This window comes from Prunus dulcis, chromosome 3 (assembly GCF_902201215.1).
Source record: "Prunus dulcis chromosome 3, ALMONDv2, whole genome shotgun sequence".
Lineage (NCBI taxonomy): Eukaryota > Viridiplantae > Streptophyta > Magnoliopsida > Rosales > Rosaceae > Prunus > Prunus dulcis.
The window spans coordinates 461264-485546 of record NC_047652.1 but is presented as its reverse complement, the minus strand read 5'-3'; the positions used below and the strand labels follow the sequence as shown (position 1 = coordinate 485546).

At 36.9% G+C, this 24283-nt stretch overlaps 3 protein-coding genes across 7 annotated transcripts; 1 reads left to right on the top strand and 2 right to left on the bottom strand.

Annotated features, from left to right (window-relative positions):
• Positions 1-7460: 7460 nt before the first annotated feature.
• LOC117622865 (probable pre-mRNA-splicing factor ATP-dependent RNA helicase DEAH2) lies at positions 7461-11875 on the top strand. Of its 5 annotated transcripts, none has more exons than XR_004585045.1 (7): positions 7461-7927; positions 8797-8999; positions 9099-10183; positions 10594-10694; positions 10787-11025; positions 11146-11264; positions 11427-11856. XR_004585045.1 is itself a non-coding variant. In XM_034353648.1 (7 exons), exons 1-7 carry the CDS (start codon positions 7631-7633, stop codon positions 11548-11550), a joined length of 2193 nt encoding a protein of 730 aa, XP_034209539.1. In that variant the 5' UTR covers positions 7461-7630; the 3' UTR covers positions 11551-11875. The 5 variants fall into 5 exon arrangements, 3 of the variants coding, with proteins under 3 accessions (XP_034209539.1, XP_034209541.1, XP_034209540.1); XM_034353648.1 differs by having other exon boundaries at positions 10569-10694; positions 11427-11875; XR_004585044.1 differs by lacking the exon at positions 11427-11856 and having other exon boundaries at positions 10469-10694; positions 11146-11242.
• A 67-nt stretch (positions 11876-11942) lies between these two features.
• Positions 11943-13672, bottom strand: LOC117622866 (pentatricopeptide repeat-containing protein At2g13600-like). The gene has a single exon (XM_034353651.1). It carries the CDS (start codon positions 13589-13591, stop codon positions 12005-12007), a length of 1587 nt encoding a protein of 528 aa, XP_034209542.1. The 5' UTR covers positions 13592-13672; the 3' UTR covers positions 11943-12004.
• A 446-nt stretch (positions 13673-14118) lies between these two features.
• On the bottom strand, positions 14119-20501 carry LOC117622864 (long chain acyl-CoA synthetase 1). The gene is made up of 20 exons (XM_034353646.1): positions 20431-20501; positions 19222-19385; positions 18981-19044; positions 18790-18879; positions 18655-18711; positions 18488-18536; positions 17850-17926; positions 17706-17745; positions 17536-17630; positions 17144-17311; positions 16864-16974; positions 16576-16663; positions 16411-16477; positions 16265-16340; positions 15777-15894; positions 15374-15619; positions 15143-15282; positions 14814-14996; positions 14597-14716; positions 14119-14484 (listed from the first exon to the last, which is right to left on the bottom strand). The coding sequence occupies exons 2-20, from the start codon at positions 19365-19367 to the stop codon at positions 14434-14436; spliced, it is 1986 nt and encodes a 661-aa protein (XP_034209537.1). The 5' UTR covers positions 19368-19385; positions 20431-20501; the 3' UTR covers positions 14119-14433.
• Positions 20502-24283: the final 3782 nt, after the last annotated feature.

The window sequence follows — 24283 nt, the reverse complement described above, 5'->3', positions numbered from 1 at the left end:
GTTGTCCATCGAAGAAGCACCACACTTGGTAGGTGATAATAACAGGTGTTGGCACCTTGTCCGTACCTTTATCTCTCTTTATCCCTCTTTATGTTGCTAGACTCTGGATATGTGCGCATCATCAATTGGGTCCAATCTGATCAAAAATATATATTTATATGGTGTGCCATGTGTGTGTGCACATGCATTTATGATCAGCCTAAACGAGAGGCAAACAAGGCATTCACCTTGGCCCATGCTTTTCAAGTTCTCTGTAGACCCTAGTTTTAAACAAAAAACACACAAAACCGATAAAATTCTCTCTTAGGCTGCAAAAACCCCTAAGGTTCCGTTTGGTTTATGAAAAAGGAGATTTGGAAATGAGAATTCAATTGTTTTGTCATGTTTGGTAAGTCCAGACATAGAAATTAGTTGCCTAGCACATGGGAAAGTAGGGGGGGAAGTGAAGCCCTCCTCTTAACTTGAGTTTTGTTTTCCCTCATCATAGAAAAGTTTGGGAAAATGAGCCAACATTCAATATACAATTTTCATGACTATTTTGTCCATATGAACAATTTATAATTACAACGTATCATTAAATGCATTCTTTTTTTTTTGTTGATTTAATATGGGTATAATTAGAAAATTATACAAATTTTGTTTTCCATCCTACTCAAAACAAATATGAAAAAGGAAACAAAGTGAAATCTCCCGGTTGCTTTCCCGACATTACCAAATGTGGGAAATGAATCTTTCATTCCCATTCCTTGGGAAATAACATGGGAAATTATTTCCCCTCCAATCCATTCCGTGAACCAAACGAGACATAAAATTTTTGTGTGGATCCCTAAATCGATAAAACCATTATATGCTCAAAAACAAAAGAAACATAAAGCCTATCAGCAATCAATCTCTCTCTCTCTCTCTCTCTCTCTCTCTCTCTCTCTCTCTCTCTCTCTCTCTCTCCCCTAAAGAAAATTACAAACTTTTCATTTCATTTTAAAAAGTAGGTTTTTATTTTTATTTTGTGGAACTCAAAGATACAGAGGAAAGCAGAAGTTCACAGACTTGAAAGTATTGAAGCTGAAAGAGAAAGCACAATAAATTTTTATTTTTTTTTACCAAACAAGTGATAGTATTTTATTAGATCAATTGAAAAAGTACATAGAGAACTATCTTGATTAGCAATACGACGGATATGGATAAAGCTTCTTCAGTGACCAGAGTCAACTCTAGAGCTAAAACAATACAGAGAGAATAAATTGTAAAGAACTTGTCTAAAAACCCATATATGTCGTCTAAGTTGTTCTAGATCAAGTTAGTTACATCAAGAACAAAACCCGGCCACTAACTAGTATAACTCTCCTAAAGAAACTAACCTAACCAACAAATTCAACAATTTTTAGACATTACAAGAGAAAACCAGACAACTCATAGAGTTTTGGAATAACAAACTACACCAAATCAAAGAAACCAAACAACGCCGACCAAAGGAGCAACAACACTTTGCTCTATAAATGATGCACATCCAAAGCCATCAAGTTCCTTAAAAGAGACAACCATGCATGCCAAGAGGAGAGAAGAGCATCATGGTATGCCAAGGCACAGGAGAATATCAAAAATCCAACGGGGAATAAACCCTAAATCTAAAGCTTCTCGTTCTAACTCTCCTCCACCCTCTGCCAGAGGCGGATTCAGAAATTTCCATTCCGGAGGTAAACGTGTAGAAGGTTAAAAAAATTCTATGCAAAATAAACCCGTCGAAATAAAACGATAATATTCTATTTCATAGTTAATAGATAAAACCATACAAAATACTCATATCCATTATCAAAGAGAACTACATCAACTTCAAAAAATATACACACACTACAATAAACTAGAAATATTTCTAAGAATGTGATAATAAACCAAAAAATTAGGGCAATCCTGTTCGCCTCCCAAGGCGTCTCGTTCTATTAGCGTAAGAGTTGGCATATATTAGCGCAATCCTACTCATTTTAGGGCATTTACGTTATTTTTGAGGTCTATCGTCTTTTTGATTTTGGGTTTTACCTACATTTCTTTTGTGCTCTAGCTCTCACACTTTGGACACTTATGAGTACTGTCTTAGGGGGAGCTTATTCAAGCAAATATTTCTTCAATATGTAAGAGTTATGCTATTCTTGTAAAACTCTTTGTGGATTGAACATCTAAGGTTTTTACTTAGATTGACCTTAGGTCCCTTCATGCATTCATATCATACATGAAAAATTATTTTATGTAAAAATATTGGCTAAGTATGAAAAATGGTTTTTCGGAATAATCATTTTCTCAAGATAATTTTTGGTGACTTTTATTCCTTACACATCAAATAAGAAAACCTGATTTTATGGGATTTTAGTATGAAGTATATATTCACTTAAGGAGCCATCATTTTTAGCCTAAATTGTATTTTGCACTAAAACTGATTTTCATATTTTGATTTGGTGGGAATTTGATTTTCTAGTATTTTTATTTGAATCCAAATAGAGGATACTTCCTTTTTTACATTGTAAACCTAAGCAAATGAAGTAATATGAAAATAAATTAAAGTAAAAAAAAAAAAAGACATTTACTTAAATGCTGAAAAGAGAAATAAGGTAATCTGTAAAACGCATGCTTGCTGTGCTGGTGTGCTGCGCCCTCTGGAGCATTGCATCAAGCAGTTTGTGGCAATTTGTAGGGGCCAACATCTTGGCCTACAATGATGGATTCTGGGCTTGCAAGGGTCAATTGACACATCTTGCCCCTATGTGGATCCGTTCCTGCTCTCTGCCACACACTTTGATGTGAAAAATCAACAGAATCATAACCAGCCACAACCAAATGTATAAAAATTAAATAACAAAAGGAGCAAGACGAAAGTAAGGGCGAGGAGGAAAGCGCAAGAAAGTTTGGTGAGGGGAAAAAAGGAAAAAAAAGAAAAAGAAAGAAGGAATGTACACAACTAAAAATACAAAGCAACATAGTGAATGTCATGTACACATAGAAAGTTTTGTTTAGTGTTGCAGTTTTTATGTCGAAATTTATTTGCCTTTATGTCATTATTAGTGGAGATATATCTTGTGGTGTACTTAGTATATGGAATAATCACGTGTACCTAAGTTATTAATACAATTATCGCTTACTCTTTTTTTTTTTTTTTTGGTTGAGAAATTCTATGATTGCATTCATAATTTCAGCCAAAAAAACCACTAGCCACAAAGGGCCAATACAAACTAGCCACAAAAGGGCAATTACAATAACGAAGCGTTCTAATAACAAAATTAAGACAATATAGTGTGTCTCCACTAACGATCAGGTAGGATCGAAGAAACTCTGGCATAGGCATCCCAACTAAGATTACAAACTTAGAATAATAAAAAAGAGATAAGGCTTGAAAAAATGAAGCCATAACAATACAAATAAAACTCTCACAAAGGAGAGATGAAAAGCTCTCACAAAGAAGTGATGAAAAACTCTCACAAAAGGAGAAGTGAAAACTACACAGAGAACCCAAAGAGTCTCTGCAACTTATTCCAAACATAAAGAAATTGCAAAAAAGATGGTGGTGGAGATCCGACGCTGAAATGGTGGTGAAGATTCGACGCTGAGCCGCAGCTGCCTATAATGGTTGGATGAAAATCATAACAAAACTAAGACAAATAGAGAAAACCATTTGTCTCTGAAAATGGGGGAAGAGGTGAAAGGAGGAAAAGAAGAGGAGAGAGGGGGAGAACAATGGCTTCCTCCCCCCTCAAAGTGGAAAAGGCTCTAAGAATGTTTTTTGGGAGAAAGGAAAATATGCAAAGCTTTAATTATCGCTTACTCTATAAAAAATTAAAAAAAAAGTATTTTAACCGAAAGTTTCGTTCATGTCCCAAAGTCTTCCCAAGTTCCACCTTTTTTAAATAAATAAAAAAAAAAGGACAAAAACCAGTGGACAAATATGGACGTAAGGGAAACAGAGATCCATAAAGTCAGGCTTTGCTTTGGATTAATATTTGGTGGTCATCACCAGGTGATTTTAGATGGCGGTGAAGAAATTTTCTTATTAATTTGATCTGCCAGCTCTCTTTAATAAGGCTGTTTACTTATGAATAACACTGCAGATCAAATTAATGGTGATTTTGGATAGTGTATGATACTTTTAATGGTGACGAATAATACTGAGATGGATAGATGGTCTAAAAATGTGCAGACTGATCTTATGCAGATCCGTAGGTCCTCAACAAATATTAATGGAAGAGAAAGAGCCTAGAGAGCCACAGATTTAGACTTGAAGGCTTTTTGCTTTGAATGCGTGGTTGCTTCAAGCATAGTCATACCATTTATACATCCCAACGACCAAGCACCTAATGAAATTAAATGTGCATTCAAATTTGATGAATTCCATTAATATTCCACCATGCATGTGTTTCTTTCATATCCTTTGGCTTTTCTTTTCGGGCTTTTCCATTAATTATAATTTGATATATATATATAGCTTATATTTGTAGAGCTCACTCCACATTGTATTTCACTAATTCAAACCGTTTATGTTTTAGATTATCTTGCTTACATTTGTAGGGCTCACTCCGCATCGTATTTCACTAATCCAAACCGTTTATGTTTTAGATTATCATTCAAAGATATCTCTACAAAAAATCACTTAAATCATATATCGTTTGACCACACAATTGTGTTATTGAAATTTTAGTACTTTCTTAAAGCACCGTATTCATTGATTTTATAGGATACAATTAGATATCGAAACAATTTTCAATTTGTCTAATTTTTTACAAGAATAATTTCTGTATATGTATCAAAGACACGTGTGACTTGTTGATAAGAAGAAATGACTCGTTACCATAAAGAGCAAGTATTACCTTTCATTAATTCCCAAAGTGCAACTTGTGCGTCAAATTGATTTCTTCTTTTGCATCAATGAATGGATTTTTGGATATATGTTGAGGTGAACCGTTGAATTAACATTCAACGATGAGTGATCATAAATCTCTTGGACCCATGTAGTCCGAGAAATCAGGACTAATCATTTTAGTATCTTCTGGTTAACATTAATTTATTTTTACATTGAAAGTCAATGAGTTTGCATGTCGTCTTCTCCATGTTTATCTTCTCACAATGATTTGTGATACGCATTATTCTTAAAAATTCAATTTCTTATTTAATTTAATTGTATATATATCCTGGTTAACAGTGATAGCTAGTCTCCAAACTGTAATAGGGACGCTATTCCTCCAAATTTAACGTTTCTAAAGAGTAAACGCCTTGACATGCCAACACAATTTATGTCTAATTATTCTTTGTGCTTATTGTTGGTGTAGTTGTAAGTAGGAGCATAATTCAATGTAGCCTTAATTACATATATATTTGCCTCAATATGGTCAAGAATAATATATGAAAATTTCAAAATACCATTATCCTCCACCTTAAACCTTTGCACTCACTTCGACCCAAAATTTAAACCTCAATGTTAGATTGCATCTAGGATTTACGTACCTAGTAGTTGCACACATTCATGTGTTTCTTTTTGGAACACCAAAAAGGGATAGTTCATTAATATTATTAATGAATATTACTAGACTCCATACATGTTATTAAGGAATTGTTGGGCTGTTTTTGGACAAAATTGGAAAAGACAAAGGCAGAGGCAATGCACGACAAGGGAAGACAATGCATGAAAATGGCAAGGCAATAATAAGACAAGGTAAGGCAAGGCAAGGAAAGTCTAGGCAACTCAAAGGCAAGGCAAAGGTAAAGGCAAAGTAAGGCAAGACAAGACAAGGCAAGGGGAAATGAAAAAGACAAGACATGGCAAGTCCAGGCAAGTTTAGGCAAGAAAAAGGCAAAGGCAAAGATAAAGACAAAGACAAAGAAAGGCATGGCAAGTCAATGCAACTCAAAGGAAAGGCCGAGAAATGGAAAAGTTAAGGCAAAGCAAGGCAAGGCAATGGCAAGTTGAAGCAAAGCAAAAGAAAGGCAAAGGAATGATAAGGGAAAGCCAAAGCAAAGGCAAGGTAAGGCAAAGGCAACACAACACAATGCAAGCGAAGGCAAGACAATGAGAAGACAAAGGCAAAGAAAGTCAAGGTAAGGCAAGACAAGACAAGGAAAGCCAAGGTAAGACAAAGCAAAGACAAGGCAAGGCAAGACAATTGCAAGATAAGACAAAGCAAAGGCAAGACAAGGCAATTGCAAGGTAAGACAAGTCATGGCAAAGACAATGGAAGACAACTCATGGCAAAGGCAAGGGAGAGCAAGGCAAGGGAAGACAAGAGGCAAAGGCAACACAAAACAAGGCAAGTCAAGAAAAAGCAAAGCAATGTCAAGGTAATGCAAGGCAAAGCCAACACAAGGCACCACAACACAAAGGCAGGGTGAGGCAAAGGAAGACAAAACACGGTAAAAGCAAGGTGCATGCCTTGACAAGATAAGGAAAGGTAAGCCAAGCCAAATGGGAGACATTGCTTAGCAAAGGCAAGGCAAAGTCATGGTTAGGAAAGGCAAAGCTAGTCAAGCTAAGGCAATGGCAAGCTAAACCAAATTTGTTATAATCCCATATTTTGATTTTGATTTTGATTTTTTATATATTATATCCGTAATTTTGATTCTTTAATCCATATACAAAACCAACATTTACTAATATTCATTTGAGTAAATACCTTAACTTGGTTATACAATTTATATAGAATAAAAAAACTATGAGGTTAGTAGATAAATTAATTTTGTTATATTAGTGGTTAGTAATTAAGATATATGGGCCGTGAATACAAGAACTGTGGGTTTAGTAGCCTTAGAAAGTTTTATAACAAGAGGAGAGAAAAAGAAAGCCCAATATCAAGATTTGATGATAGAAGTGGATTTCGTAAAAGAGTTGTTGAATAAGAGACTTTATGGATGTCAAAACTTTTCGATGGTTTTCATTATTAGAGAAGACTAAGAAACATTTATAATTTGACATGATTATTTATTTCGAATTAGGAAGTAAAGAATCGAGAACTTAAAGACCGGAGTATGTAAGGAATTCGATTTGGATCAATTATCGACTAGTAGTGGTCCAATTTCTGATTTTGAAGATAACCAATTTTAAGGTGAGACACATATTTTTTATATGTTAGTAAACGTCAGAGAATTCTAAATTGGAATACTTTTCTTCTTATACATTTTCATAGTAAGTAAACATCATAATGCTATTTTTGGAAAATTTTCATTCCATAGAAGCCCAGTAGAATTTGAGAAACCGGCCCCTTCCCATTTCCCGAGTAAATCAGATCATTATTGGGCCTCCCGCATAATCCCTTTTCCCGATTATAGGCTGCAGTTATTGGGCCTCCCCTCGGGGCCGGACTAGATTGAAATTATGAGTTCATCAAGTTCCCAAAAAGAAAAAAGTTAACAAAAGAGGGACTAAAGTATAATTCTTGAAATTTCACCTCCCTATTAATAATAATATTAATTGCACAATGCAAAAGCCCTAGCCTCTCTCCCTGAAATTCTCAATCTTCTTCTATCTTCTAGGGTTTGCTAATTTTAGGGCTAAATAGTAAATAGGAAAAGGAAGAGAAACCCTCGATTCGGATCCTATCCGACTTCGTTAGGATCCAACTGATAGCCTTTTGGGTTTCTGCGCTGTTAAGGTTTTTGATTGATGGGTACGGAGAGGAAGAGGAAGGTGAGCCTGTTCGACGTGGTGGACGAGACCTCAGTCTCATCAGCGAAGATGAGTAAATCGAACGGTGGTGCAGGAGCCACAGCGAATCATAACGCGGTGAGCAATCTGATCAATAGGTGGACCGGCAAGCCTTACTCGCAGAGGTATTATGAGATCCTTGAGAAGAGGAAGACTTTGCCTGTTTGGCACCAGAAAGAGGAGTTCTTGCAAGCTCTCAAGGCCAGCCAGTCTCTTATTTTGGTTGGTGAGACTGGTAGTGGTAAAACCACCCAGGTTTGTTTCTGCAAGGCTTTTTACTTTAATTTGGTCTCTATGGTAGCATTGAAAACTTAATGCAAAGTGAATGGAAATTTTGCACTTGGTAATGAATATTTATTCGTAAAATGAGCTAAGATTACGTTTCTTCTTTGGTTGCTGAGAAACTCGATGAAAAATGACCCTTAAACTTAATGGTAGTTGCATTACCATTGCTGTTAGCTTGAAAATAATGGTAACTATTGTGTTGTTTAGGAAGGTAAACTGAGAGAAAAGAAAGTCGAATGGAAATTTTGCACTTGGTAATGAATATTTATTCGTAAAATGAGCTAAGATTACGTTTCTTCTTTGGTTGCTGAGAAACTCGATGAAAGATGACCCTTAAACTTAATGGTAGTTGCATTACCATTGCTGTTAGCTTGAAAATAATAGTAAATATTGTGTTGTTTAGGAAGGTAAACTGAGAGAAAAGAAAGTGGAATTTTTAGAACTTCTTGTAGTCGTCCACCATGTTGTGCATTGCTTTTTTAACGCCCAGTTGTGAAACTTATATGACATGCAGTCGACTTATGTTTTGCATGGTAATGATTTAATTCTATAATGCAAGTAGCTTTTGGTTTCATTCCTTCATTTTTTTTGGTTTGGTAGAATTTACTGATTCACCTAACTTGCTGAACCAAATTTGTCACCCTTGGCAGAGGGTGCCCTTTTACCCAAAGACCAGTGGCTGTTGTGTTATTTGAATGTAGAATTCTTGGTTTTCCAAAGGCCCTGTTATAAATAGTTCTCTTTTTTGCTGAATGTTATAATGTGTACCACTTTCCCAACACAACTAAGAATATTACCTACTGGGTTCACTAAATTCAATATGTGCTTCTCCATTGCAGATCCCTCAATTTGTTTTGGAAGCTGTTGATTCGGAAACTCCAGATAAACGTAGGAAGATGATGATTGCATGTACCCAACCCCGTAGAGTGGCTGCAATGTCAGTGTCCCGTCGTGTTGCTGAAGAGATGGATGTAACCATAGGAGAAGAGGTTGGTTATAGCATCCGTTTTGAAGACTGCAGCAGTGCCAGAACAGTGCTGAAGTAAGCTCAACTTCTTTGTTTTTGTTTTCTTTACGGAATCTTTTAGCTGAGAGCCAAGGGATACATAATTTACATATTCGCATTTTTATTGTGTGGCAGGTATCTAACGGATGGAATGCTTTTAAGAGAAGCAATGACAGATCCACTATTAGAGCGATACAGTGTGATAATTCTTGATGAGGCTCATGAAAGAACTTTAGCAACAGATGTTCTATTCGGGCTTCTGAAGGAAGTATTGAGAAACAGACCTGACTTGAAGCTGGTTGTGATGAGTGCCACACTTGAGGCTGAAAAGTTTCAGGGTTATTTCAGTGGTGCACCACTTATGAAAGTTCCTGGAAGGCTTCATCCAGTGGAAATTTTTTACACAGAGGAACCTGAAAGGGATTATTTGGAGGCGGCAATTCGAACAGTCGTGCAGATTCATATGTATGAGACCCCAGGAGATATACTTGTTTTTCTAACGGGAGAGGAAGAGATAGAAGATGCATGCCGCAAAATTAACAAAGAAGTTGGAAACCTGGGTGACCAGGCTGGTCCTGTGAAAGTGGTCCCTCTATATTCAACTCTTCCTCCAGCTATGCAACAGAAAATATTTGATCCTGCTCCTCCTCCCATAAACGAAGGCGGAATTCCTGGAAGGAAGATTGTAGTGTCAACAAACATTGCAGAAACTTCTCTCACTATAGATGGAATTGTTTATGTTATTGATCCGGGATTTGCTAAACAAAAAGTTTATAACCCACGAGTGCGTGTTGAATCCTTGTTGGTATCTCCAATTTCTAAGGCAAGTGCACATCAGAGGTCAGGGCGTGCTGGAAGAACTCAGCCAGGAAAATGTTTCAGACTATATACTGAGAAAAGTTTCCATAATGATCTTCAACCACAGACATATCCAGAAATATTGAGATCAAACCTTGCAAATACAGTTCTTACTTTGAAGAAACTAGGAATAGATGATTTGGTTCATTTTGATTTTATGGATCCCCCTGCTCCTGAGACATTGATGAGAGCATTAGAGGTTTTGAATTATTTGGGTGCATTGGATGATGATGGTAACTTGACGAAGCTGGGGGAGATTATGAGTGAGTTCCCGTTAGATCCTCAGATGTCAAAAATGCTGGTTGTTAGCCCCGAGTTCAACTGCTCAAATGAAATTTTGTCAATATCTGCAATGCTTTCAGGTACTTATTTCTTTATTCTTCCGCTTTCTCAGTTGTGTCTGTCTTGGTTCAGGTCAGGCTGCATCATTCTTGGTTGCATGCCGATTGATCTGTTATGTGTACATACATTTTTTTGTGCACGTGTTGTCCTGACTGCTACAACTGCATGCAAATGCATGTGCATGTGGTTGAAGTGGTACTGTGTCAAATTAGGTTGTCATCAGCAACTGTCTTGTCTGGGTTCCATGCCCCCGGTTGGCATGTACCTATGGATTTTTAAGTAAGTGCTGATGCAGATAGTTGCAGTTTCTCAGTATTATCTCATGAAGCAAATGGTGTCGTCTCGCCTCTATGCATCTGCTAACGTTCCATGGGCCTCGTCTGTGATAACCAATTTATTTCTTAGTACCCAATTGCTTTGTCCGGCCTAGGGAGGCTCAAAAAGCTGCAGACGAGGCAAAAGCTAGGTTTGGACACATTGATGGAGATCATCTCACGCTTCTGAACGTGTATCATGCATACAAGCAAAACAGTAAGTACATCTATCTGTTTATTTCAATACTGATTTGAAGTTATTTTCTTCAGTGTCTTGGTATAAAATTCTTATTTTTGAATGGGTTGTAGATGAGGATCCATCGTGGTGCTACGAGAACTTTGTCAATCAGAGGGCATTGAAGTCTGCAGACAACGTCAGGCAGCAACTAGTGCGCATAATGGCTCGGTTTAGCCTGAAGTTATGCAGTACTGATTTCAATAGTCGTGACTACTACATAAACATAAGAAAAGCCATGCTAGCTGGATATTTCATGCAGGTGGCTCACCTGGAACGCACTGGACACTACCTGACAGTGAAAGATAACCAGGTATGTAAAATTATTCTTTATTTTTATCTTTCTATTTGGACCATCTGTCATCCCTTTTTTCCCTTATCAGTATTTGTGTTGGCTCCTAATATGTATTATATGTATGATCTTATTTGGCAGGTGGTACATTTGCATCCGTCAAATTGCTTGGATCATAAACCAGAATGGGTGATTTACAACGAATATGTCTTGACAAGCAGGAATTTTATCCGTACAGTGACAGATATTCGTGGGGAGTGGTTAGTCTCTCTCTCTCTTTCTCTCTCTCTCTCTAAAGGTTTTATATTTTTATTTATTTTTTGTATAGATGTTGAGTAATGGTTAGAGTCATTTGTTGAGGTGAATCAAAATTTTTGTGTCGTTATCCTGTTTGTAATCTCGCAAATTTTCCATTTCTACAGGCTTGTTGATATAGCACCCCACTACTATGATTTGGCGAATTTTCCCCAGTGTGAAGCCAAGCGTGTTCTTGAGAAGCTTTACAAGAAGCGGGAGGACAGGGATGAAAACAAAAACAGAAAATGAAGTTGATACCCATCCATCTTCGGAATCTGCGGATTCTTGTCTGAGTAACAAAGCGCAATCAGTGAGAGCTGGTCTAGGATTCTTCATCATATTTAAGCATTTTGCGTCTCTCAGCTGCTCATTTGTCATTGTGGCTGGGGAAGGGCTTTCAATGTTTCTGTAACATTTTCTTGGAGTATTAGTTTCCCTAGTCTATAGTTTTGTATCGTATCCGCTATTGTTATTTAATCTTGGATGTGATAATCTTGCCGGTATTCAAGATTAAGAAGCAGTTTAAAATTTGACATAAAGGCTTACGCAGCTTTATATTATGATTTTTTATCAATGGAAGTCTTTTTTCTCCCCACTACCAAAGTGCTAGCAAAAGATTGAAAAAGAAAAGTAGCAGCAAAAACGAAAAAACGAAAAAGACTTCTTGTGTTGGATTCTTGGTGCGCAACCTTCAATTGGTGGTTCATCTTATTCTATATTGAGACTCGACCCAGCTACCTGCAATCTGCTTTTGAATGTGTTTCCCTTTCATAATTTTCCTAAACTCTAGTACACTGTCCCATACCCCTCTTTCGCCATGGATCTTTGAAAGCGTCGAATATATTGCGGGATGGTCATTTCTCAGTTTCTCAATTTCTTTAGCAGCAAACTCACCTAGTTGAAGACTTGAATGCAAAACGCATGCACCAAGGAATGCAACCCAAATCACAACATCCGGCTGAAATGGCATCCCCTGTATCAATTTCTCCGCTTCCTCTAGGTTGCATGCTTTCCCATAGAGGTCGACCATGCATGCGTAATGCTCGACGTTTGGTTCGATTCCAAACTTTGCCTTCATGGAGTTAAATAGATTTTCACCCTTCTCAACCATCCCACAATGCCCACAAGCCGACAACACGTTTACAAATGTAACTTCATCTGGCCTTACACCACACTTGATCATTCTCTCAAACTTGTCCAATGCTTTTGTTGCGAGTCCATGCCTCGCAGAACCTCCTATGATTGAATTCCATGTCACCAAATTTTTTCTCGGCATGGATCCGAAAACACAATATGCCGCTTCAATGTCCCCGCATTTTGCGTACATATCAACAAGCGAAGTTGACATGATGACATCATCCGGCCTACCAAGCTTTAAGATGCTCGAGTGAACTTGCTGCCCCAGTATAAGTGAAGAACAACCAGCACATGCATCTAACACACTTGAAAATGTAAAGTGATTCGGCAGAGCCCCGGATTTCAACATCAAGAGGAAAAGATCCAGGGCATCCATAAATTTCTGATTTTTCACATACCCACTGATCATAACAGTCCATGAAACCACATTCTTTTCTCTCATTTTGTCGAAAACAGAGCGAGCTTTGTTGATCCTCTTATTGTTGATATACCCGCTTACCAAACTAGTCCAAGAAACTATATTCCTCTCCAGCATGACATCAAAAACTCTTTGAGCCTCGAGCGTGCACCCCAGTTCCATGTAACTTGAAACCAATGCATTCGAAGACGAGACATCCTTCATCGGAATCTCATCAAACACTCTGCTTAAAGCAATCTGATCCCCTATATTTGCATACCCTTTGATCAGCGCTGACCCAACAAACACGCTTGAGCTGAGCGCCAAACGGACTACAAGGGCATGAATCTGCGATACCAAAACATTAAACGGTGTGCCCAGAAAGGCATTGAGTACCGTCGAGATGGTATACTCACTTGGTCTAAAGCCATCTCTTCTCATTTGCAAGAAGCATCGATTAACTCCGTGTGGGTTTTTGGCTTTCTGCAAACCCGTCAACATGGTGTTCCACGAAACGACGTCTTTCACGAGCATTTGATCGAACAGGTCTTGTGCAATTGGCGTTTGATCATTTCTCACATGCGCTGCAAGCATTCTGTTGCATGACAAAATGTTCCGGGATGGAGGATTTCCATCAAAATACAGACGCGCATGGCCTGAGCCTCGAGTGTCGAGGATGGGACTGAAACTGGCTTTTGAAAGTGTACAAAGCTGGCGGTAATTTTTTAGGAGCAGGATTCTCTCTAACCTGCGCATGACGCATAGTCAACTAATATCCTGATTAACTGATTTTTAATGCAGTAAGTCCTTCACATTAAATTTGTGAAGGAAAAGAGAAAGTGTTAATTTGAAAGTTAAACAAACTGGGTTTGCACGAGCACATGTTTAAAATTAGGGTGCAATGCAAGTTATGAAGAAGAAGAGAAAAGTGAAAAGTTAAGAGAATGCTGCGAGCTGTCAAAAAAAATGTGGTGAGAAAAACGGTAAGAAAGGCGCAGCTCCAAACTGAGACAACATATCTCATGTAGATTTGATGTTAACATCACGGTTTGGTTGGGTTTAGTTTAGGCCTCAAACTAGTAGCGGAATCCAACAAAACTAATTCTTTGGTAACCGATTTGGTTGGGTTATTTCCTCCATAAAAAAATTAAGCAAATATGTTATATTTTCTTACAGTTGAAGATGGAGAAATTTTGAGAGAGATGATTTTAAATTTGAATGGTTCTACGATATCAATATGTGTGATGAAAATCGATAAGTTTGTTCAATTCAGAACACTTCACTTTTTTGAGTGGAAAAACCGAACCAAACTGTTCATATTGTTTTGATTTGATCGGTGTGAACCGTTTGGATGACTTCTTCCCAACCCCTAAACCCTAAACTAAAGGAATGCATGTTTCATTTCATGCATTCTGTTCAATGCTCATTGACAGCCTAAAAACTGAATATTGTAACTGGGAATTCAAATATTGCTACAACACAACTCGATTACTATCAGCGATTCAGTAAAGTGCTCTCAGTTTGGTATACATACATATATAATGCATAAACATAATGGAGCTTCCTCATACAATTTAACATCTTATACTGGTAATGGCTCAAGAGCATTTTCGTCCATCCAGAGTTTGGTAGAGTTGATCAATTTCAACCTGTAAAATGCCAAGCAGTCAGTTGCTTTACAGTTGTTTAACAATTAACAGTAATTTGTTGACTCCAAAAAAAAAAAAAACAGTAATTTCACAATGAGGAATGCCAATTTACCTTGTAATACTTGAGCAGTTGATGTCTTTTCTTTTTCATAGTTGCAGTCACCAAGTCTCTTTCCATGTCAAGGGGGCGAGGTTCTACAATGACTCCTTTGATGTGTTCAAAGCCACGCAGCTGGTTGAAACCACAAACAAATAGAAACTAATCAATATTTTTCCATCTCAACTTGCAATTCATGCAGTAAGGTATTAAAACTAGAGACACTACTTACCTTGTTTCTCTCAGCTGTTAACTTAAGCTCGGCCATGATATGATTCTTTAGCTGATCAAGAGAACAAATATCAGAAAATGAACCCATGTGACCATTTAAATAAGCCCATTTCTTGGTAGTGTCTTCTTCTGGTACCACCACTGCAACAAGCATGGACTTGAAGCTGTTTCCGTAAACCCATATCTTCGAAATAAAGACAAAGGAACACAGCAGCACCGAACAGAGCGTTAGATAACAGAAGGTCGTGGAGTACGAATAATGGAAACATGAGTGCACACATCTTGTATATGACTTTAAATTTAACCAGGATGTAGAGAAGAGAAGCTCACATCTTCAATAATAGAAGCAATACCATAAACATTTTCCAAATACTCAAGTGCAACATACTCTCCTTGGGATAGCTTAATGAGATTCTTTTTCCTATCAATCACCTTGATGGTTCCATTTGGAAGTATTTCACCTATGTCCCCTGAGGAATATTGACGACATATATTTAATATTTTCAATGAAATTAATTACTGGAAATCAATGGCTTTAAAGATACGCTGATCATGATGAACCTGTATGGAACCAGCCATCTTTTATGGCTTCTCTTGTCAATTCAGGACTTTTGTAGTAGCCGGAAAAAACAGTCTTCCCTCTCAGACATATCTCACCACAAGGAGGATTCCCAAGTGGATTGTAGCCCATATCTGGAACCTCATCCAGGCGCAGCTCATTGTATACACTTACAGAACCAACAGCTCCAATCATGCACATTTCATCCGGAAAGCCAAGAGTAGTCGGTCCACAAGTTTCGGTCAACCCTGAAAGAATTATCCACAACTATCTGACCACTTCAATTATGAATATACAAGCTGTATAGAATTCCATGATTCAAAATCATCCATAGGCGAGAATGCTATGATGTTCTGTACTTATATGCATACATATATGTTTACTGCTGAAAACAGAGTTGTTTACCATAGCCTTGGACTACAAAAGCACAGCAAGTAACCCGCAAGAATTCTTCAATCTCAGAGCTCAAGGGTGCACCTCCCGAAATTATAAGTCGAAGCCGACCGCCCAGCCTAGCTTTGATCTTAAAAAATTGAAAATGAAAAGACAGACCATAATGTGGGAAGACTTGACCCATTTCATTCAAGTAGGTTAATGATCTAAAAGTACTACGTTAGAACTAGAGTAGAGGCCCAAGATACTATATATTGTGATCCAAAATCTTCAAATTTCCAATGTGAGATTTTATATTTTTAACAGTTGAGGGTTTATGGCCAAGGAATATTATGTCTGATTTAACAAATTAGAAGGATTAATCCCCTGAGACTTGAACTTTCATTTTTGTGTTGAAATCCATATGATCACATATCAGTAGCTTGAAAGCTCCTTTTGTGGGAAGATTTTTTTTCTTTTTTTATAAGTAAAAATATCAAATCAGAGGAGAAAAATACAACCTTCCTGAAGGCTAACAGATCTGCTAATGGTGATGCATTTTTGTTCTTATACCCCATATTCATCCAAGCAAGTTTGCTGTATACCAAAAGAAGGGGTTAGCTTCATATATAAGTGAATACCGTGGAATTAATAAATGCCAACTTACTATCTGTAGAGAATGTCAAAAATCTTCCTTCTTCTGGGATTGAGCTCTAACACTGCTTTCTTTATACCTGAAATACAGATGAGTTCGAATTACCACATCTAACTCAAATCAATAAAACTATATAGTTTTATTTTTCAGACAGATCATGGGCAAAAAAATTCTTGCCTTCATGTATTTTTTCAAAAACTCTAGGCACCCCAGCAAGAAGTGTTGGCTTTAACTCCATCATATCATCCTTCAATGCATTAAGATCCTTCAAATAAGAGAATCAATGCCATTATGATTAACAGAGGGGATGAAAGGTACTTAAAGGGTCTTGAGTGAAATGGAACATCAGAAGGTGAATTGAGAGCTCCATCCTCCCTGATATCATTTGGATTCTAGGACAGTTTGGGAAGTATATGAAAGATTAAACTTATTGCATTCAAGATATAAAAAGTTCTGGTAGCATACCCCATGATAGTAGCCAACAGAAGCACCATTTCGGAAAAAATACTCCTCAATCACGCGATCCAGGATATGAGCCAGGGGAAGGAAAGATAGATACACATCATCCGCTGTCATCTACTCAACATCATAAATTAATGCACATGTCAGCAGAACAAACTTAATTCTTTTTTTGCTTAGCTAACAAGGTATTCAGGTACTAATTGAAAACATGGAAAAGGGAAACACATGTATGGTATAGAAAACAACATATCGGAGCCTTCAGAGGATCATATTTTATGCTTACCTTGTCTTCAAATTGTTCCATAAAAAGGTCAATCCCTCTCACACCATATGCAACATTTTCATGTGTTATCACAACACCTTTGGGATCTCCACTGGTACCGCTTGTGTACATAATTGCGCAGATATTTTCAGTCTTGGGTGGAAGAATCTCTGACGGATTTTGTTTACCCTGAGAACGAAAAACTCCATCACGACTTGGGGAAGCAAAAGGGGTAGTAGTGATATGCAATAAAGACAGTCATGGCTATACATTTTACAGTTACAATTTACACAGAGGAAAACTGGGATTCTAAAGGTTTAAACTTTAAATACAGAGCATTACTAGTACTTGTCTATTTCAAAGAAATATAAAGTTGTTTTGCTGGTTCTTTTGATCAAAAGAGAGAAACTAACCATCTCAATGAACTCGTTCCATGAGTATGGTTTTATCCCAAGCTGCACTGCATTTTCCTTCTCTTCCTCTGTCAATGAAGTGAAGCAAACCATAACTGCAAAACACAAGCAAGATCAGTGCAAGGCCTTCTAGCAGCTGCTGGGAACATATATTATACAGTCTTCCTCACCTTTTAGTCGTTGAAGAGATCTACAATCCGGGTTCAATAGCTGCAAAGAAAAGTAATTGTTTCCAATCAGAACCATCTAGTGCTTGTGAAACTGATCATGTATATGATTTGATTAAAATGCAGGTTGAGATATTTATTCCTCACTTCTTTCACTTTCTTATCTTGGATGAAAACAACCTCAACCTCTGCATGATCTACAATATAATTTACAGCTCCCGGACCTGCATTATAAGTAATAACAAAATAATTAAGACTTCAAATAAAGTCTTGGCGTCAATGGACCACTTCGAATACGAAACTAAAAGGATACATCTCATAGTTTCAAGAATGAAAAGTTACCGAAAACAGAATTCCAAGCTTTCCTAAGTTTTACAGAAAGGTAGGAAAGTTATTGATTCCAAGACTGGCAGGCTAGATAGCCTCAAGCAAAATGCCAATGAATAGAGTAATGTACATTAAAGTTGTCCTGCTTCTCATTTAGAAAGGCAGATATACTACACAAACTCCAAATGAATATTGAGCCTTAATCGCAAGGAAAAAGGAATCGGCCTGTCATAAAGGTGGTAATCTTGGCAAAGCTAGTAAGTACATTGTGCATATGATAATATCTTGATCCACCCTTTGCATAAAATCAATTGGACAATTGAGGACAAAAAAGTTTATATCTTTACTTTTGTGTGTGTGTGTGTGTGTGTGTGTGTGTGAGAGAGAGAGAGAGAGAGAGAGAGAGAGAGAGAGACTGAAGGCAGGAACTCTTCTCAAAAGAAAGAATATTGTTTTACCAAGGGTATCGTAGAGAGGCACACAAATCAAACTGTGAGCATTGCAAGCCTGCGTAAATTTTAAACAAGTTGTTCATCACATGGTTGATTTATACAACAGAATCATAATAAGAAAAAATAAAAATAGCAAAATGCAAAATGGGATTAAAGAGCATGCCCAAACCAACCTCCATTGCCATAATCCATTGGGGGCAATTTGAGCCATAAATCCCAATCCGGGAGCCCTGTTACAAGATAATCATCAAAGCCAGGAAAGAGACTAGTTTCAGCTGCCAAAATCCACAACTATGTATTATGCTTACTGGTTCAACACCGGATAATCGTAACGCAGAACCAACACACAGAACTTCCTCATAAACCTCCTTGTATGTTTTCCAAATGTAAGGCCCTGGCTATAGATCATATAACAGTACTGAAGTCAAAAATAAATTTCCAAATCTATTAGATGTGTTGGTAAATTATCTCTGCATTACTTAAATATACTTCACTTCACCTTCCCACCAACAATTTTACGCCATCCAAGCATCCGATTTCCAGGATACTTCTGAACAGATTGACTGCGCATCAACATTTTTAAACTGTCAAAGAAATGAACTGTGTACAAGGATCTGCTTCTACTGTAAACAGGTAACTATCTTCATAGGAATTAATGACTAATGTAACAGTAAAAGTCTAATTAGTTTACACATTCAAGTACATCTGATAGTAGTCATTACAAAACATTATTTAATTACCTGAAAAGGTCCCAAGATGAACTTATTTGGCGATCAGGTGGGGGAAAAGCATTTTGGGAGAGTAAATTACGGTACACCGGACCAACTGAAGGCTTGCCATCCTGGCCTTCCCTTCCTTCCTCAACTGGAACTGAGAAAATCTTCATTGGTTTTTGTTGTGAAACCTGGATGTACAAAATAGAGTCATGGGAGCACACACAAACACTTATATAAGTATTCAGTAGTTTATGTGTGAACAATTGACTAGAAGGTAAGACAGAATTAATGAAGATTGAAGCACATGCTCCTACTCCTGCCTATATATTGTCAAAATCTGCGGCCAATGTAAAGCAAACCCCAAAGTTTAAACTGGTCAGAAAATAACACTGTAACGTAAACCACGAGCGCTATCAGCTTTCATTGGGCAAGCCCTCCGAAATTCTGGTACCACCATATCCATGGTTTCCACTCAATTAAATAGTTTAAACTGAAAAGTAGAATTAATTAAGTTGCAAATCTGTAAAACCATATTACTGTCAAATTATTTTAACAAAAATAAATAAATTACTGATCAACCTATGGGCTGAATAGCCAACCCACATTAATTAGTACACACTAATCACTGATTAGTGCAGCAAAATTTTAGCAAACCGTCTGAGGTACTTGAATCTACAAGGGAGAAAGGAATTTATTTTATAACAAAATTTTAAAATTATAACAAAAAGTCACTGAACATTAAAAAACAGGAAAATATATAACTGAAGAAGAAGAACCTTAAAAACAACCTGCAGAACGGGGGAAGTGTTTTTGGGGGGGAGGGGGGTTGTGGGGGCAGCGGCGGCGGCGGGTGCAGAGTAGATGAGAGTCTTTAAGAGAAGCAATTTATAATCTCAAGTCCCTGACAACTATAATCGATATCAATCCAACCAAACATGACGCCACCAAAGCATACATACAGAAAACAAGGCTGACATGTACAACACAACCACATTTGACACCCTTTAGGGGTTCAGAAAATAAAAACATCCTAAACCCACACCATTATATGCATACAAAATCCTTGTGAATCCAAAAACATACTTAGTACAAACATATACAAATCTTTTACTATAGTTAAGTATACCTGCATACATTTGCGTCTTTCTCTGTGTGTGTGTGTGTGTGTGTGTGTGTGTGTGTGAGAGAGAGAGAGAGAGAGAGAGAGAGAGAGAGAGAATTATTACTACTTACAGAGGAATGAATATTGGAATGAAGCTTGGAAGTGAGATCATGCAAATGGTGGTGATGGTGGTGGTGCAGCTTCAAATATTTATGGAGTGAGAAACAGGAGAAGGATAGGGACAATGATAATAGTTATTTGGCTGAAATAATAGGTGGGAAGGATATAGTTCATTCAATTATTCACATCAACCAGCCTCCCTAACTTGGATCATTTTGATCATCATTTATGACGATTTACATGTATAAGTCCTCCACAAAACTCATCTTTTTCATCCTACATCATTTGTACTAAAAGGACAAATAAAGTGAAACCGGCCATGTGCACTAGAAAAAACAGGACTTGATTAAGAATTCGGGGTTAGGGAGGGATGATATTATAGCTTAATTATAGTAATGTTTACAATAATAAACTATATTCTATAATGCTTAGATACATTTTTGTTATAATAGTTTTTAGTGAAATCTGTGATACTATAAGTTATTAGCTTCTTCGCACGCGCTTCTGCGCCTGTGAGAGACTTTTTTTTAGAAAATTTTAAATTTATTTTAGAATTAAAAAAAGATAATGGATAGTTGTGTTTCATAAAAATAATATCCATTATCTGATTTTTCTTTTAATTTTAATTTTTTTAAATATAACAAAGTGTGAATTTACCATATTATCCTCATTTAATTAATAATTTTAATTCTTAATGTTTACATTAATCAATGGCATTTTTTGGTATTTTGAATGTTTCACTATTTTCTGCCTTTTGGTTTATATATATAGATAATAGTTATAAATGACCCTGCCACAATTTCTATAAGGTTTTATCTTCTTAACCAATAATAACCAACCACTCTCTTTTTTTATTTCTTTTTTTTAATGGAAAAAAAATTTAGAGGTAAATTGGCTATTCTCATTACCAACGCCAGGGCATACCCACAATTTTGAGTTAGAAGGACTTATACATGGCACCCAACTGCCAGTTGCCATCAATATGAATTTATATATAAAAAAATTACAAATCGAACACCAATGTGTACTACTAAAAGCGGGACTGAGGATCTCAACCATCCACTCTCTTTGTTACTGAGTGACTGAGGATCTCACAGTGCTGCCCCTGCATATGTATGGTCGCCAAAACAAATATCAAAACCTACCCAGACAGCTTTATGATTTCATCTGCCATTGAAGTAAGGGACTCAGGCGGTAGTTGCACGAGTGAAAACAAAGACTCATAATGCACCTTAATTAAGTAGTGGGAAAACTGTCATTTTCTTGACAGATACTCAGTGGTCAAAATTGAACTTGCAATTGGTCAAAATCACATCTACTTTATTTTGGCTTTCAGTTGCTTACAGGATTATTTGTAGAGTTTTTCTATTTAAACCAAGCAAGCACTTTTCTTTAGTCACCCCATATTTTAAGTTTACTTCAACTTCTAATTTAAATGTTCACAATTTTTAAGAAAATTCCAATACCTTCCCAAACAACCTCTAAATACACACCCAGTAGAAAATAAAAATAAAAATAAAAACTCATCAACCTCACACTCACACCCCGCTATTTTTCCCCTCACCACTAGCTAGAGCTATGATTTTATTACATAGATAGAAAAATAATATGTTTTAAGTAGTTGAGTTGGGAGGCAAAGAAACTAGAACAAGACTCATATCCTCTTTCATTCATGAGTAAGCCGTACTTTTACACACAGAGTCCAATTTCATCTTCAATTTGGCAAACAAACTAAAGAACACTGATTTTTTTACAAGTTAAAAACACAGTGTGGTGTTTTTGGGGTTTCAGACTTTCAGTTTTATTGCTATTTCTTTATGTACTCTTCCAAGTTCCAAACTTTCCTCTCTTTATTTGCTTTATGGAAAAATTCAACCCCCTAAAGATTTTCATTACAGAGATAGAAAAATAAAATATGAAGATCTTTATTTACTTTCCGCTCTTTATTTGCTTTATAGAGAAATTCAACCTCAAAAGATTTGTATTTTTCTGAAACTTAATATGAAAAGTAGTAGAGTGTGTGTATAGATGTACTAGGGTTAAATATTAAGTTGGATGACCTTTTTTGTCCTTTTATATAATAATAAAACTTAATAGCTTAATGATTTAAGTATTGGAATGAACAAAGAAAAGTGTGGGGTTTAAATAGAAAAACTCTTATTTGTATATGCATAGCAATTTTCTTTTGCAAAGTTGAAACATGTTTTCTTGTCTTCAATTATAACTTTATGAGTTTGATATGTTTATAATACTTGGGATTAATGGTTCTGATCAAACATGATTGTTCCATTTTTATTTTTATTTTAGAAAAGATGGTATTTCATTAAGAGTGCTGTTATTTTCACCAACTTGTCCTATTTTCCCATCCATTTTATCTTCTCACCCACTATGTAAATTTGAAAAAAATAAAATCCTACTTTTCCACCCACCATTATTGTAAGATCCCACATCAACCAACGGAAATGAGGTGATGTGCCTTATATGTGCACACCCGCATCCATCTAGCGCGAGGCCTTTTGGGAGCTCACTGGCTTCGGAGTCATGGGAACTCCGAAGTTAAGCGAGTTGGGGGTCAGAGCAATTCCATGATGGATGACCCACTGGGAAATTGGTTGTGAGTTCCCAGAAACAAAACCGTGCCGGCAAAGAGGGGGGCCTAAAGCGGGCAATATCGTGCTACGGCGGAGCCGATCCATGGATGTGACAATTTGGTATCAGAGCCACTCTGCCGAGTAGTGCGAGTGTGCCGACGAGAACGTCGGGCCCTTAAGGGGGATGGATTGTAAGATCCCACATCAACCAACGGAGAGGGGGTGATGTGCCTTATATGTGCACACCCGCATCCATCTAGCACAAGGCCTTTTGGGAGCTCACTGGCTTCGGAGTCATGGGAACTCCGAAGTTAAGCGAGTTGGGGGGCCAGAGCAATCCCAGGATGGGTGACCCACTTAGAAATTGCTCGTGAGTTCCCAGAAACAAAACCGTTCGGGCAGAGAGGGGGGCCCAAAGCGGACAATATCGTGCTACGGCAGAGCCGATCCAGTGATGTGACAATTATTCCTAAAATACCCTTTAATTATTAATTCAACCAAACACCATCAACTCCAAGTTAAAAACATAAAAATTTTAACCCCAAAAAAAAAAAAAAAACATTCTTCATCTTCTTCATGTGTTTTCAACATCACGACCTTACCCTACCATATTAATATTCTCATCAACCCCTTAGCATTACTGGTGGCTTCACGACCGCGACACCACCACCACAACAACATACAACCAACAAGACTACAATGGATTTTTAATTGAAGTGATGTTATATGGAATAAGGACCCGTATGTGGGTTAATCAGACTAAAAAATCTTTAAAATGGAATAAAATTTAAGGATAATTTCGCCTTTATTATCAACACCCATCAACCCTGACACAATATTAAAGGTGGAGTTGAGAATTTGATTTGATCTTTTTTTTTTTAAAACTTTTCAAAGAATTGGGATGCGTAGATGCTCGCTGGATTTGTTGAGGTCAGGAAGATGGAAAGAATACGGAGAGTTAAAGGAAAAAATTTATTTTCTTTTTAAAATTTGTTTTATTTTTAGGGTTTTAGAATCAATTTTACAAAGGGATAAATTTGTCTTTAAATTTTTTAAAATAAGATGGGTGAAAAAATAGGACATGTGAGTGAAAATAGCAGCACTCTTCATTAATCGCATAAGGAAATAATACATAGTCAGAAACTAACATGCTAAGAGACGATCTCGTTAAAACCTTCTCGGAATGCAAAATTGAATAATACCAATCCTCAACATTAAGATGTTTCACATGACAAATTTTTCTGCGTACAAATACAATGCACCACCACCACCA

Excerpts from the sequence above, each read along its gene's own strand:
- LOC117622864 (XM_034353646.1), bottom strand. The coding sequence starts at position 19,367 with ATGAAGATTTTCTCAGTTCCAGTTGAGGAAGGAAGGGAAGGCCAGGAT. Across the intron at positions 19,045-19,221 it reads TCATCTTGGGACCTTTTCAG|TCAATCTGTTCAGAAGTATC; the intron begins GTAATTAAATAA and ends GTTGATGCGCAG. Across the intron at positions 18,880-18,980 it reads GTAAAATTGTTGGTGGGAAG|CCAGGGCCTTACATTTGGAA; the intron begins GTGAAGTGAAGT and ends TATGATCTATAG.
- LOC117622866 (XM_034353651.1), bottom strand. The coding sequence starts at position 13,591 with ATGCGCAGGTTAGAGAGAATCCTGCTCCTAAAAAATTACCGCCAGCTT.
- LOC117622865 (XM_034353648.1), top strand. The coding sequence starts at position 7,631 with ATGGGTACGGAGAGGAAGAGGAAGGTGAGCCTGTTCGACGTGGTGGAC. Across the intron at positions 7,928-8,796 it reads GTAGTGGTAAAACCACCCAG|ATCCCTCAATTTGTTTTGGA; the intron begins GTTTGTTTCTGC and ends TCTCCATTGCAG. Across the intron at positions 11,026-11,145 it reads TGACAGTGAAAGATAACCAG|GTGGTACATTTGCATCCGTC; the intron begins GTATGTAAAATT and ends CTTATTTGGCAG.